Here is a 14,145-nt window from a genome sequence, read left to right on the forward strand (position 1 = left end):
TAATGTTTCTATAACCCAAAGATGCTATGTGAAAGTTTGTAACAGAAAATAGTGGTTTTCATCTTGTCACTTTCTTGGAATAGAAAACACTTTTTTACCCAAATTAGTCAAAATGGATTTATTGCGTTTTGGAACTAAACTCTTCATATATAACAGATTTAATTTTGAAATACTTTAAATGCTTTTGTTCACAAAATAATGACTATAGTTACATTTGTGATATTCCATAGTTTTGTTGACTTTAAAATTATTACATAATGTGGAAAAAGTATAAATAAAGAATGAGTAAGTGATTTCAAACTTTTGACCAGTAGTGTCATTGCAGATGTTAATCGTTTCTATTTTGAGAAAAATCCCCTATTTCTGCTTCTTGCAACTGCAGGATCTCTTAAACCTAATAAATTAAATCCTAATTTTTTTAAGTCTAATGAAATGACTTCAGGACTTCTCAAAAAAGATCAAGATGTGTTTTGTGCCAAGAGTGGTCACACATTTAGTTCTAAATAATTTTTTTTGTGTGTGTGTGTGTGTGTGTGTGTGTGTGTGCATTTTTCCTGTATTTTCTGTTTGAAAAAGTGACAAATAAATATGGAAGGACATTAAAACTGCTAAAACAACAAAGCTGTTGATGGTTGCCTAAGACATTGGCGCAGTACTGTAAATTGTCAAAAAATATTGGTCAACTTTAATATTCTTTAAAAAGCCAATTACTTTTTATTGGCTGATCATATTAAAAAGTAAGATACAGAACAATCTTTTTAACAAAATGTTTGTCTAGCTATCACACATTTCTAATGCACCACATACATATCATGGCAAATCATCAAAAACAAGTTAATATTTATTGTTAAAGTAAAAACAAAATTTGTTCAAATAAAGACAAAAACTGTTTAAAAGCAGAAGGTTCGTTAGATGACCTTTACTCTGAGGCTCTGGGTTACCATGCATATATCTACAGTAACTCAAACTCTGGATAACGCTTTAGGAAAGGGTGTGAAAATACACACAGCATACACACAACATTCTCCAGCCTCTTAACTTCAACTGCCAGCTGAAACTGAGCAGACAGGCACTCCACAGTGATGATGTGCGTTACAGGTGTTACTATGTGTGTGTAAACGTGATGACATCTTTTCTGTACACTATCAGAATCAGTTGGGACGTGTCCAAGAGGTGTGTATATATAGTAGCCCGTAAAGTATATGTGGCCACACTTAAAAATGTATGAAATTCATTGTAGTGCAACAAAATATACAACAAAGTAGCAATTAAAAAGGCAAGCACAGATTCTGTGTGGACCTAGCTAACATTTATAGATGTACAAAGAAATGGTCAGTAATAAAAAAACTTGCCTGCTGAAGGTCTGCCAACGAGTACAGGTGTACATGCTGTAACAGGTATTCCCTTGGAAATATCCTGCAGAAACAGCGAGAAAAAGAACATTAGCATAAAAAACATATAAATGTTACCTCAAGGCATAATTTAACCTGCACAAATCTATTAAAAATTAACTGCATTAGGTTACACACACCCATATACATTTCTGTTCCAAGAGGAACGCTAGTATTTCACCATCCCGCCTCTGTATCCATGACAACATGGGTCTAAATTGCTTGAAAACAGGGGTTAATTCAATTGAATTGGGAAAGGCTGTAAAATAGGCATTTAAAAGCACTACCCCTTATTATGGGTGAAGTGGGGCGGCTCTGTCTCTCTCTCTCCCTCCCTCTCTCTCTCTCTCTCTCTCTCTCTCCATCTGGCTGGCTATTAGGCCCTCTTCACCTCTCTCCTCCCATGAGTCTACTCTCGCACTCTCGATCTCTCATTCACCCACGCCTGCTCACATTACAAACTCAAGGGCCCACAGAATCATCCGGAAAAGAGGATGAGAGTGGAAAATCAACAGGCATATTGTGGGGGGAGTAATGGAGGACAGACACGGAGAAGGTAGAAATAAAATGAAAGATTGAGAGGTATCAAAAGTTACTAAAAAGAACGAGAAAAAAGATATCACGGAGTAGACATTGAAGATGTGCAACGAAGGTCAGTTCCTCTTAAATACAGGTGCAGTTCAGGGGTCTTATTTGATTATTTATCTCATAAACGTCCTGAAGACAGAAAAAGTTTTCACTAGTACACTAAAGCATACTGTGGATGTTCCTCTCATATCACACAATTAGTAAGAGCATAAAAAGCAAAAACAATCGACTGAAAGTAACAGAACAGATTTTGTCCTAATGGAATATCACAAAAAATGTATTCAAACACATTGCCAATGGCATAGCCCTACCACAAAGAAGCACCTCAAGGTATAAATCTGTCTACTTGAATATGATCCCACTGGTTAACTGGATTGATTAATCTGGATCCAGTGGAAATTACCCACTCCAGTTTCGTCACCCACTAACACAGTGATAGTTCCTCAACTCATGGTGGCATGTCAGCCCACCAGACAGACGTTGGGAATTCAAGACAATTTGCTGGCCAGAAAAAATGTCTGTGGTATTATGTGGAAGCGCTCCTAATAACACGAATGACATGGACGGAAAACATACCAAGTAGTTTTAAGCTCAAATGGACCATTTAGAAGTAAATGTAGAAATATTATGTAGATGGAGGCACATATAATTTCAAACAGTGGTTCGCTGTAATTCTGAGTGTGCCTTTTTGGTTGTGACTATTAAGATATTTGTGTTGATGCAAGTGGACCACCAAGATTGCACAATTTGAAGATTCAATACTTCATTCGAGCATCACTCGTCTTTTGCTCTGGGATTTGTGGTGAAGCTCAGTTGTTTCTGTTGTTTATTGCTGTAAACCTCATTGCTGGCAAAAGGAAAGCATGGCGGCACTCCAGACAGTCCCATTCATAGCTCATCCTAAGACCTCATTAGAGGCCGAACCATCATTACTGCACTAATCTAAGTCTAAACAGAGGCAGGAGGCAGGGGGTGGGATGTTTACTAAGATAGGGATGAATTCTCTTTTCATTTGTTTATGGAAGAATGAAGGGTCAATAGACTTGAGTTGCAGCAGGTGTCATTAGTACAAACAGAACTGCTGAAAGCTGTTTTGTTATTATGTGTTTGACGTATGGATGTCAGAAATGATACTTTATCAAAAGCTGTGAAGAATTATCTCCAAAGGAGTGTGAATGTGTTTTCCTAAAACGAAAAACTACAGATCTCCAAACTAATAGGCCAGAATGCTGCATGATGAGATGACTCAAAAATAAATGGGTAAAAGACGAGTTCAACCAAAATGTTAAATTCTGTGATTATTTACTTTCACGTTCCACACTTTTTCCTTTATATATATATATTTTTTAAATAATATCCCAGCTGCTCTTTTCTTCAGAATAAAACTGGACTTAGGACGGGGCTGTCAAAATGCAAATATACAAAAAAGTTTTTTTTTATTTCTAATGTTTTGTATGATTCATAAAATTTCAGCAATCTGAAAACTTGACAGTGCCAGTATTCATCATTTTTTTAACATAGAGCATTCAGGATATTCTTAAGTAAACTTTTTTTTCTTCTTAAAACTACAATTCAAAGATGACAGAATGTTTATTTTTGAGTGAACTATCCATCTTAAGAATAGCAATCATTCTTCCTGCCTTGACAGATTTACAGACGTGTGCTTAATAAAAGTGTCTGAAAGCCACAGACCACAAAGCTTTACATACCCACAAATCTGATAGAACAAGTGAGGCATTACCAAACATCTTAGGAAGGCTGACAAAGAAGAGATATTGCATTGACAGGATTCCATGGTCTAATGCGGTATCTCCTGTATGACAGGGAGAAATTCTAACTTAATCCCTGCGGATGTGTTGTTATGCTGATTTGGTTTTAGTCAAGCTTGTTCAAGTCAGGGCGACGTCTAAAAAGGAACCTGAATCTTGCTGTCATGTTGTCTCACTGAGTGTGCGTTTACCTCTGATCACAATAAACTTCAATCTTTCCTTCCCCTTCTCTTCAAGCTTAAAGGGGACATATCATTAAAATCTGACTTTTTCCATGTTTAAGTGCTATAATTGGGTCTATCAACCTACAAAATGTGTAACAGAACAACCCAGTAACTTAGTTTGGGTAAATCATTTTCTGCAAGCATGTGAAAAAAAAGATAATTGAAATGTGGCTCCCCTTGTGATGTCAGAAGGGGATAATACCGCCCCTTAATCTGCACTATCCAAGTGCAGAGATCAACTAATTTGCATTTAAAAGGACACACCAAAAACTGCACATTTTTGCTCACACCTACAAAGTGGTGTGAGCAATTTTAACATGTTATAATAAATTATCCGTATGATATTTTGAGCTCTTCACATATGTCCTCTGGGGACACCAAAGATTTATTTAACATCTTAAAATGCCCCTTTAAATTAACCTTTTCTCATGGAAAAGTTTGATCATGAATCTTTTGTCCTTTCACTGCATAAACATACACGTTCCTTGGAGGACTGTTTGCGGTGTTGGTAACCAAGCAATATGAAAACTGTTGTCAAACAGGTTAATACAAATGCACAAGCTGTTATCAGTGAGTGGCAAGCAAAAAAAAAACAAGTTGCAATGTTGATTTACTACTGAGTAGTTTTGCTTCAAACGCTTATGCTAAGATTATCTAAAGGCCAAAAGTATACCTTGCATGGGACCCACATGGGGTAACTTTTGTCATCCAGATCGTTTGCACACCTTGGGCCCTATTTTAACGATCTGAAACGCAAGTGCGAAGCGCAATGGGCATGTGACTTTGTGGGTGGATCTTGGGCACTGTTGATATTTTCCCTTCGGGAGAAATAACTCTTGCACCAGGCGCAAATCAATAAGGGGTTGGTCTACAGTAGGTTCATTATTCATAGGTGTGGTTTGGGCGTAACGTCAAATAAACCAATCAGAACGCTAGCCAACATTCCCTTTAAACGCAAGGGTGCAAGTTCCATGGCGGGTTGCTATTATTATGACGGATTTACCAGGCGCACGCCAGGAGCGGTTCACAGCCGAGGAGACCCACGTTCTTGTAAGAGCAGTCAAAGACAGAGAAGTTGTTTTGAATGGGGATAGGAGAAACCCGCCCAAATCAGCATAGGTTAAACAGGCGTGAGAGGAATTAGCCACAATTGTCTCATCAGCTGGCATCCCCATCGTTGCGCCAAGCGCTACAATAATGTCTGGAGACGGGGGAATCCCAAGCTTGCCAGCATAAATCGGGCACGCCGTGTAACGGGAGGTGGATCTGCCTCAGGACCTGACGCCAGCAGAGGACATCGCTGCGTCCACCCTCACCGCTGAAAGGGTTTGGGGGCTTTAAAAATCGGACCCAAGAAACGCAAGCAAGGTCCAACCCCAGAGTACACTTACAAACCAAGTTCATATACATTAAGGTTTCTTATGAAAATATTTTAATCGTTATTTGCATGTGAATTTTTTAACGCAGCCACACAAAATAATTAAAAACTATCACCACAATGCTCACCACTATGATTCCCCTTATCTCATGTGTTAATATTTTTTATTGTAACAATTTATGATTTGCAAAATAACTGTTGCATCTGTGTAGATTAGATAAGCAAAGTGTGTGTGCATTGTGCACGCTATACATTATGGTCAAGCATGCGCCCTTAAAATAGCATAATAAACCACGCGCAACGCGCCACTTTAGACTAGTTTTTTTTGGTCAGTGGCGCAATTGTTTTTTGAAACTGCAAAATAGCATCAGGGATGGTTTGCGCCGGAACACGCCTCCTTTTTTGCGCTGAACCGCCCAGGGAGCCTTGTTTGCCGACGTGCGTCTGTGGAGGGAAAAACCCGCTGTGCGCCGGTGCAAAATACGAACGATACATGCGTCACTGACAAAGTCAATTGCGCTGGGTGCAAGATAGGGCCCCTTGTCCGCTTGCAGCCCAATTTTTGGAGACCGCGTGAACGGTACAGAGCATGCACGAGAAAAATTATGAGACAGGACACTTCGTTATAAACAACACAAATGAGTTTGCATACAACATCATCTTTTTTTCTTTAATTTTCATTTCCTTCCAAGAACAGAAAGCTAAGGAGCATTTTCTTCAACATAATGTTTGATTCCTGTTCATTGTTTTCTTGTTGCTTGTTTTAAACTTTGTTTGCAATGGTGAATCCACCACTTTTCTTCATCTATCCTGAATTTGTAAATTAACTGTAAATGACACAAATCAGTGCTGGCAGGTAATCATTTAAAAAGCACCAATGGTCCGATTCATGATTTTACATTTCCTTTGGTGTGTATGTGTGTATAAGTACATGTTAACGATATGCAAAAGGTACAACCCCAAAGTAAACGATGAAGCGAGTTATCATCTCCAACATAAATCTCTTTTCTTAGACTACAACAACACAAGGATTGTAGGCAACAGTTTACTTCCTGGGATTGATGAGGTAGAGAAGACCAACATTATCATAATTCCTCCAGCTTCAGACTCACAGCCTTTAAGTTAACTCTTGTCAGCACTGAATTGTGTTCAAATCTAATCACAACGTATAAATGATCTGGCCAATCAGGGACACAACGCTTTTCAAATCTGTGCGTTTCAGGATGAGCTTGAAATCTGGAGCTACAAAAATGTACGTTAGAGAACATTTAGAGAAATCATTTGTACTACTTATATGTTGATCTGCGTGTATCGGCAGTTGAGTATACTTTGAAAGCTTTATGGTGGCATATGTGTGAGAGATGGACGAGAAAGTTGAAAGAATGTATTCCTGGGCATTTAGTCTCTAACTGTGGGTTTACACCAGACGTGAGTTCAACGATTTGCGTGAGTAGATTACATACAAAGTCAATGCAAAGACGCGATCAGATGCGTCCTCGCGTGGGCGATACGAATGACGCGATATGGGCAGCGCGTTTGCTGCGAAAACACACGCTATTCGCCTCAAACGCGTCTTTCAACTTGAGCGGAAAATTCACATGACATGAAGTTAAATCCCGCAAGTAATCTAGAGCGAATAACGCGATAATGCGCGTTTGGCTACATTCACAAGACAAAGATGTAGAGAAAGCCACAGAAACCCGACAACTAAAAGCATTAATGAATGTTAAAATCTAAATAGAAAATAAACACATCTATTATTGCATTATATAATATGTTAGGGGAATAGTTCACACAAAAATTTAAATTGTCAACCTGGCACAATATGTCGGATTGTGCAATATCTAAACTGAATGTGATTTGAGAAATGCATTAGAAAATGACTTTCAACTTAAATTTAAATTTTTACTCCACTATTGTATGAAATTAAAATACTTCGAATACAGTTCACAATACAGTAAAGTAATATATATGACCTTATTATAAAAAACACCTCTCTGGACATTCTGCAAAGAAATTCCACAAAAACGTCACGGGTTTGGAATGTCATTGAGGGCACGTAAATGATAACAAAATGTTCATTGTGAGTGAACTAATGTTTTAGGGCACACGTGCGCGAGGTAGCCACTGAAGCTCAGGGAGATGCATTAGATCAGGCTCAACGGTGTGGGCTGTGACAGTTCTTCCCCCCCCCCTGGCTTAGTGTAAACACTCATGCCTCTTCAGAACCAATGATGAGCGGCCAGGCCAGGCAATAAATGGGTAAGGTAATCTTTTAGCGACATCGCCCTCATCAATCCTGCACTGTTTTGAAAAGCGGAACATTAGCCAATGCCTGCTAATAGCCTGGTTGTAAACACCAGCCATCTCGAACTGCCTCCTGTTAGGGTCACCACTGCTGCATCCCGTTGGACCCTGTAAACACTGCGGCCAGATAAAGTCAATGCTCAGCGGGCAGCTGGGAGACCTCCAAGGAGATGGACCTTGGAGAGGAAATTCAGTTCAAGCTGAGGTTCGCTTTGCTGGAGCCCCTACGTCTGCACTTCAAACAGCCATCCTGGTTCTACGTCGCCATGAAGTTCAAAGGACCGAATACATACGAAAGGGTACTGGCCCTTTCAATAATTCAGTGATTCAAACAACAAACGGTGTTCTGAATGTGTAGGTAAGAGTGCATTAGCAACACGATTAAGTCAACATCTGAAGTTCTTTTTATTTAGTGAAGCCATAAAAAAATGTCCATAGGAAAAACAATGGAAATGTGTTTACCCCAGAAAGATTTTATTATAAATATAAGAAAACGTTCATGGACACTACTTTAAGAAAGGCAGACAAAAAATGGTCTTACTTTTCAAAATCGATAGGAAAATATGGTGGGTTGCCATATTATCACAGTAGTTACTTTCAATAGCAGGGGACTATTTTCAGCTGCTGCTTAACATCACTAAGCCTGCTGCAGCCATGTTACGGCAGCAAAGTCCTTGATTATTACGCCAGAATGAGAGTATAGTTCCTAGCCATATTGCCATAAAAATCACAACTTTTAATTTTCTGTCGGTCTTAGTACACAATGTAACTACAGAAGAGTCAAGTTTTAAATAGGAAAAATATCAAAACGCTCTTAGTTTTTTTTTTGGCGCGATGCTAATGGTCTAATCAGATTCAATGGATTATGCTAAGCTATGCTAAAAGTGGTACAGCTAGACCCGGATATCAGCTGAATGGATTCCAAAATGGTAAAAATCAAATGTTTAACTCCAGGGGAGCTAGAAAATTAGCATATTTTCAAAAAAGTGGAGTGTTCTTTTAATAACTCAAGTAAAAAATCTTAAGGAATCACCGTTAAACCATTTCAAAGGGTTTCATCTGACATCACACTGTCAGAAATAACTGGTCAAAAAATGGTCCCAAGCTGTCACTGGGGTAGCACCCTTTTAAAAAAAAACTAATATGTACCATTTTGGTGCAGATTTGCATACGTTGCGTACTTATTTGTACTTCTGATGTACTAATTTGACCTCTTAACTCTTTCCCCGCCATTGACGAGATATCTCGTCAATTAAGAGAAAACGCTTCCCCGCCAATGACGAGATTTTCCGTCTTTCCGCAATACCGCTATTATCCACCAGGTGGCGCCCTTACGCAACTTTTTAAAACCGGAAGTATTGCCCTATGGCAAGCTGCTGCATGTCCGTGTCTGTTTTAAAGATCGCTCTGAATGGGATCTCTATGAAAAGTCCGTCACAAATATGGAATTATTTTTGCTTTTTGCTCAAAATATGGTGTTTTTGCAAAAACCTACCCATATTCAAAAGCTGATTGCAAAAGAACCACTAAAGGTAGGATGAAACGTTTTTTTTTGTTTGAAAGCAGAGGGTCTTTTCTTTCATTTGGTATATTGTATGTTTATTTATTTAAAGAAGAACATTTTCTGGAAGGCATTAAACTTTGGTGAAAATCATGAAAAACGCTGGCGCTGGCTGGCAACTTTTTTTAAAAACGCTGGCGGTGAAAGAGTTAAGGTGGAAAGGTATACTTTTTGAAAGGGTACCACCTCAGTGACAACTGACAGTACCAGATTTATTTAAACGCACAGTTTTTCAAGAGGGGTTTACTGCACTTAAATATAGAAACATTAATTAGCTGGCGTCACTAATTGACTAGTTGGTTACTGGACAACTAGTAAACCCACTGTGACCCAACCTAATTCCTAACCTCTTCCGTGTACTACACTCTAGTTTCTCTTTCTAAACTTCCACTTAACCCTAAAATCAATATACATTTATCTTTTTTAAATAACTGTCAATATATAATGAGGGGCAACTTTTGTTGAAAAAACGACAGTGGCAGATTTCCATTATCACACTTTATCACAGAGCTTGAGAGGCTTTCGTCTCTCCTGGAGTGAATGTTTAAAAAGGTTTCCACACATGATACTGACCCTGCTATGAAGCATTCATCACCCAGACGAGCCTATTAGTACCATGACCTACACATAAACAAAGTCTCTTTACGTTCTTATTGAAACTGGTCTTAAGAATCCTACCAAAGCAAACTTTTTTACATACCCAGCAACTTAATATATTAATTGTTGTTTAAAAAAAAAAATCACTGAACACTGAGCACGTGCAGAAAAGTCTCATTACTCTAGCTGGATTGTGCAAACTTTTTTTTTTACACTTTAGCAGCACAAGAGCTTCAATTTCCGTCTTTACAAATGACGTAAGATTTTGTTTTCATTTTCTGCCACTACTAATGAGCCTTGCAAGATTCCGCAAATATTTATTATTACAACGCACCCTTAGTCAAATGGATAATGCAGCTGTGACTATTATGAAAACAGTGCAGCGATTACAAGCGGTTTCTCCTTAAGCACTTATTATTCAATCAACTTGTTATGAGTGATTTCCCGTTTGGAACGAAATAAAAATCTGTTCCACAATTTATTTGCTCCCATGCAGTTTACAAATCTGCACCACTGAAAAAGCTCAGCATCAGCATTGGTCCTGAACAGAATTATGCGCTTTGACACCAAAATTGGTACTTCTCAAAATAAAATAATAAAATTAATAAAATTAAATGGTTAGCACATCTCTTAGCAAGAAAACATTTCATCATCTACATACCTCCTGTAAACTTTACTTCAGCCTTACATTTGTTTTTCATAAAAATTTGTTACAGCAATATTCATTTATTATTATTTAACATTTATTTATCAAAATTTCTTTTGACTTGATGATGAAACCACCCCAATCTTTATACAGGTCCTGTCGAAGTCACCTCAGAAATGGACATGTATCCCTGAACTTTGCTCTTCATGCTTTGTGACATCACTCACCTGCGACGAAGGTCTTCTGCCACTGTGGCTCGGCAGCTGAAGAGGTAAGCCCTGAGAGACTGGAGCTGCTGCCTCAGTTTGAGAACGGCCGCCAGTGCTTCACAATGCTCATACAGACACGGGTTCAACTGCTGTACGTCTAACAATGGTTCCTCATAAACAAACTCCAGAAACTCCTTAGCCTGTTTTGACACCTAAACCACACAGAGTGATGTAATTAATCATTTAAGTACGTTTACATTTTTTTGCCTTTTCTGACTCTCACTTCTTGTGTGGCTTTACTAACAATTTTAAAGATATGAATCAATTCTAGAGGTCTGCACACACACCTTGTGTTTGTTAGTGTCCCAGTTGTGCAACAGACGAGCAGGTATGAGGAAGAGGTTGTCTTGGTGGCAACTGGAGCAGTAGTACCAGCCGCTGTAAGAGCACACTTTGGCCTTGCCGCGTGATAGACCTACTGGCCTTTGACATCCTGAAAAAACAAACCAACAGTAATAAAGAGGGAGAAACCTTGTCTGCAAACACACAAATCAAACCTGTGACAGGAAAGATCAAGTCCCTCATTAAAATACCTAAAACCAGGGCCGGCCCTGGCCAATTTGCTGCCCTAGGCAAGATTTCACCTGGTGCCCTTTAGAATCACAGAATCATAATTGTGTTCCAATAATTTTGTTCATAAACTTAAATAAATATTCTGTAAACACACACATGCACACATACACACAATACCCTGTTACTCAGGCATTTGATCTTGACATTGTTAAAATCTTGTCTTTTTTACACTGTACATTTAACTTAAAATATTTAATGTTTGTACAAGAAAACAGCTCTTATAAATGAATTATTAGTAGCATGTTGTAGTGTCGCGGGAGATTGTGCTCATTGTTAAATAGCTTTGTGGCTATACTGCATTGAAGCGGCAGTTTAAAATATAAACCCAGAATTCAGCGAACGTCAAGAACAAGAAAAAAAACAATAAGGCCAAGACGCGGGATTTAAATTACGTTACACGGACCATGGTTTAAATTTCAATGTTTCTGGACAAAAAAAACAACTTTGTCTGGTATTAATAAGCTGCACATTGGAGTGCTGGCTGCTCCCCGCGGTGCTGAAGACGCGTGATGGCACATATACACAGATATTTACGTGCAATCTATTGGAAAGCGGAGGAGTCATTAGTTGGGTTAGTAAAATAACGAAATTACAGCTTTTAAATAGAAGAAAAAAGTTTTTTTGTAAAGAGATATTTTTTTTAAAGTTTAAAAGTGCAGAACTCTTCTCAATGGGAAGAAAGCTATACTTTTCCCCTTACGTGCAACCTATCGGAAAGCGCAGATGAGTTAGATGGGTTAGTAAAATAATGAAATTATAGATTTAAGTACAAAATAGTATTTATATAAAGAGAAATATTAAAATAAAAAAGTGCTGAACTCTTCTAAAGTGGAAGTAATAAAGTAAAATAACGAATAATAATTATATAATAACGAATAATAGTTTCCAATAGGTTGCACGTAAATATCTGTGCTGCCACCAGTACTCCGTCCGAGGGCGTCTTCAGCACCGCGGCCAGCACTCCAATGCGCAGCTTATTAATACCAAACAAAGTGAACAAGTTGGTATTTCTGTGCAGAAACATTGAAATTTAAACATGGTCTGTGTAACATTATGTAAATTCCGCGTCTCTGTCTGATTGTTGTTTCCGTTTTCTTGTTCTTGACGTTGGCTGATTTCTGGGTTTATATTTTAAACTGCCGCTTCAGTGCAGTATAGCCACAGAGCTATTTAACAGCATGATCTTCCGAGATACTATGCTACTAATAATTCATTAATAACTGCTGTTTTCTTGTGCAAAATTAAACATTTATAGTTAAATGTTTATATACATATATTAAAAAAATATATAATTTGGGCGCACGGACGCCCCAAGGGGTCGGCGGCGCCCTTAGCATTTGCCTATTCCGCCTATGCCCAGGGCCGGCCCTGCCTAAAACACACACAGGCTTGGGTTAATGAAAAAGTTAATGACCACCTAATCTAGTCATGAGGGCATGGCCCTTTTAGAAATGGACAATCATTAGCGGAAGGTGATCAGGTTAATGTATGTTGTGCTGATATGTCAAGGTTTAAGACACACCTCTGGTTAAACATAGATAAGAATTACATATGATTTAAAAGTTGTACAAAAGCCAAAAGATAATGCAACTGTTTATTTACTATAGGGAATAAACAAAATACTAATCTAGACAGAAAACAATGCACGGTAGAGTAAAATACTGAGCACATTTAATACCAAAAAAAAAAAACTCTTTAAAGTACTTTGCTTTGTCTTTAACATTTCTTTTTCAAGCTGTCTTCAAACAGTAGACGCAAAGGGCTCATCCCAAAGAAACCAAAATAGGTGATTGTGAACATGGCAGGTGTCCCTTATCCATACCATCAGTGGGGACCAGACCCAGGACTGTTTGGAGGTAAAAAGAATAAAAGACAATAAAAGGAACAAGCACAGACGGATATAGACATGCACAATCTTCTCGGTGGAGCGTGGCGTCATTTATACACTTCATAGGGAGAGGAAAAACGTGGACAAGATGGGAGGTATGATATAAAGGACAAAAACAAGCCAGAAAACACAGTCTCCAAAAAGGGAGGCATAATGTTATCGGCATCAATGTATGTGGAGGGAGACACTGATTATAGTGTGCAGGCAACGCTGTAGGTCTATTTTTGATGCATTGTTCGCTGTCTAAAAAGAGTAGAGCTTAAAAACAGCTATGAAATACGTGCATCCCAGACTTTAGGCCAAATTACATCACTTAACAAATTCAAAAGGTTAGTTCACCCAAAATGGAAATTTCAGTACCTCATGTCATTTTACATTTAGTCATTTAGCAGACTAAATGTTTAGTATTTCAATACTAAACATTATTCCTCTACAGTACAACTCAAAGAGTTTCTAGTATGAAAATAAAATAAAAATTAATAAAGAAAAATAAGAAAAAACAGTACCATTTTTAACAAAGTTAATAAAAAAAACTTTTTCTAAAGCTATATGAGAGCATTTTGTAAGGAAAGTTTGAAATTTAAGTTACTATATAGTGAATTTCTTCTGCCACAGGTCTGAAATCATGTATATACTACACAGCTTATATACACTATGGGGTGGTTTCCTGGACAGGACTAGGCCTTATTTAATTAGGAATTATAACTCGTTTTAACAAACATGCCTTAAAAACATTACTTGTGTGCATTTTGAGGCAAAACAAAGGGCACTGATGTATTTTAAGATATAAGATTTCAGTTTGGACAGCTCTTATGCTACGTGCACAACAAACGCGGGGCATAGCGTTACTCGCTCCAGATTACACACGGGATTTAACTATGTGTCATGCAAATTTTTAGCTCGAGTTGAATATCTGGTCTGGTGTGAACATTTATTTTAGTCTAGGACTAGTTT

At 38.1% G+C, this 14,145-nt stretch overlaps 1 protein-coding gene across 2 annotated transcripts in view; it reads right to left on the minus strand.

Annotated features, from left to right (window-relative positions):
* The window catches only part of plekhm3 (pleckstrin homology domain containing, family M, member 3), a 46,133-nt gene that overhangs the window by 17,381 nt on the left and 14,607 nt on the right, over positions 1-14,145 (minus strand). For both annotated transcript variants that reach the window (XM_065292480.2, XM_065292481.2), the window contains 3 exons: positions 11,018-11,163; positions 10,689-10,882; positions 1,353-1,416 (listed from right to left, as the gene is read on the minus strand). In XM_065292480.2, coding sequence (XP_065148552.2) covers positions 1,353-1,416; positions 10,689-10,882; positions 11,018-11,163 — 404 coding nt within the window. The remainder of the gene's footprint in view (positions 1-1,352; positions 1,417-10,688; positions 10,883-11,017; positions 11,164-14,145) is intronic.

Source organism: Paramisgurnus dabryanus, chromosome 15 (genome assembly GCF_030506205.2).
Source record: "Paramisgurnus dabryanus chromosome 15, PD_genome_1.1, whole genome shotgun sequence".
Lineage (NCBI taxonomy): Eukaryota > Metazoa > Chordata > Actinopteri > Cypriniformes > Cobitidae > Paramisgurnus > Paramisgurnus dabryanus.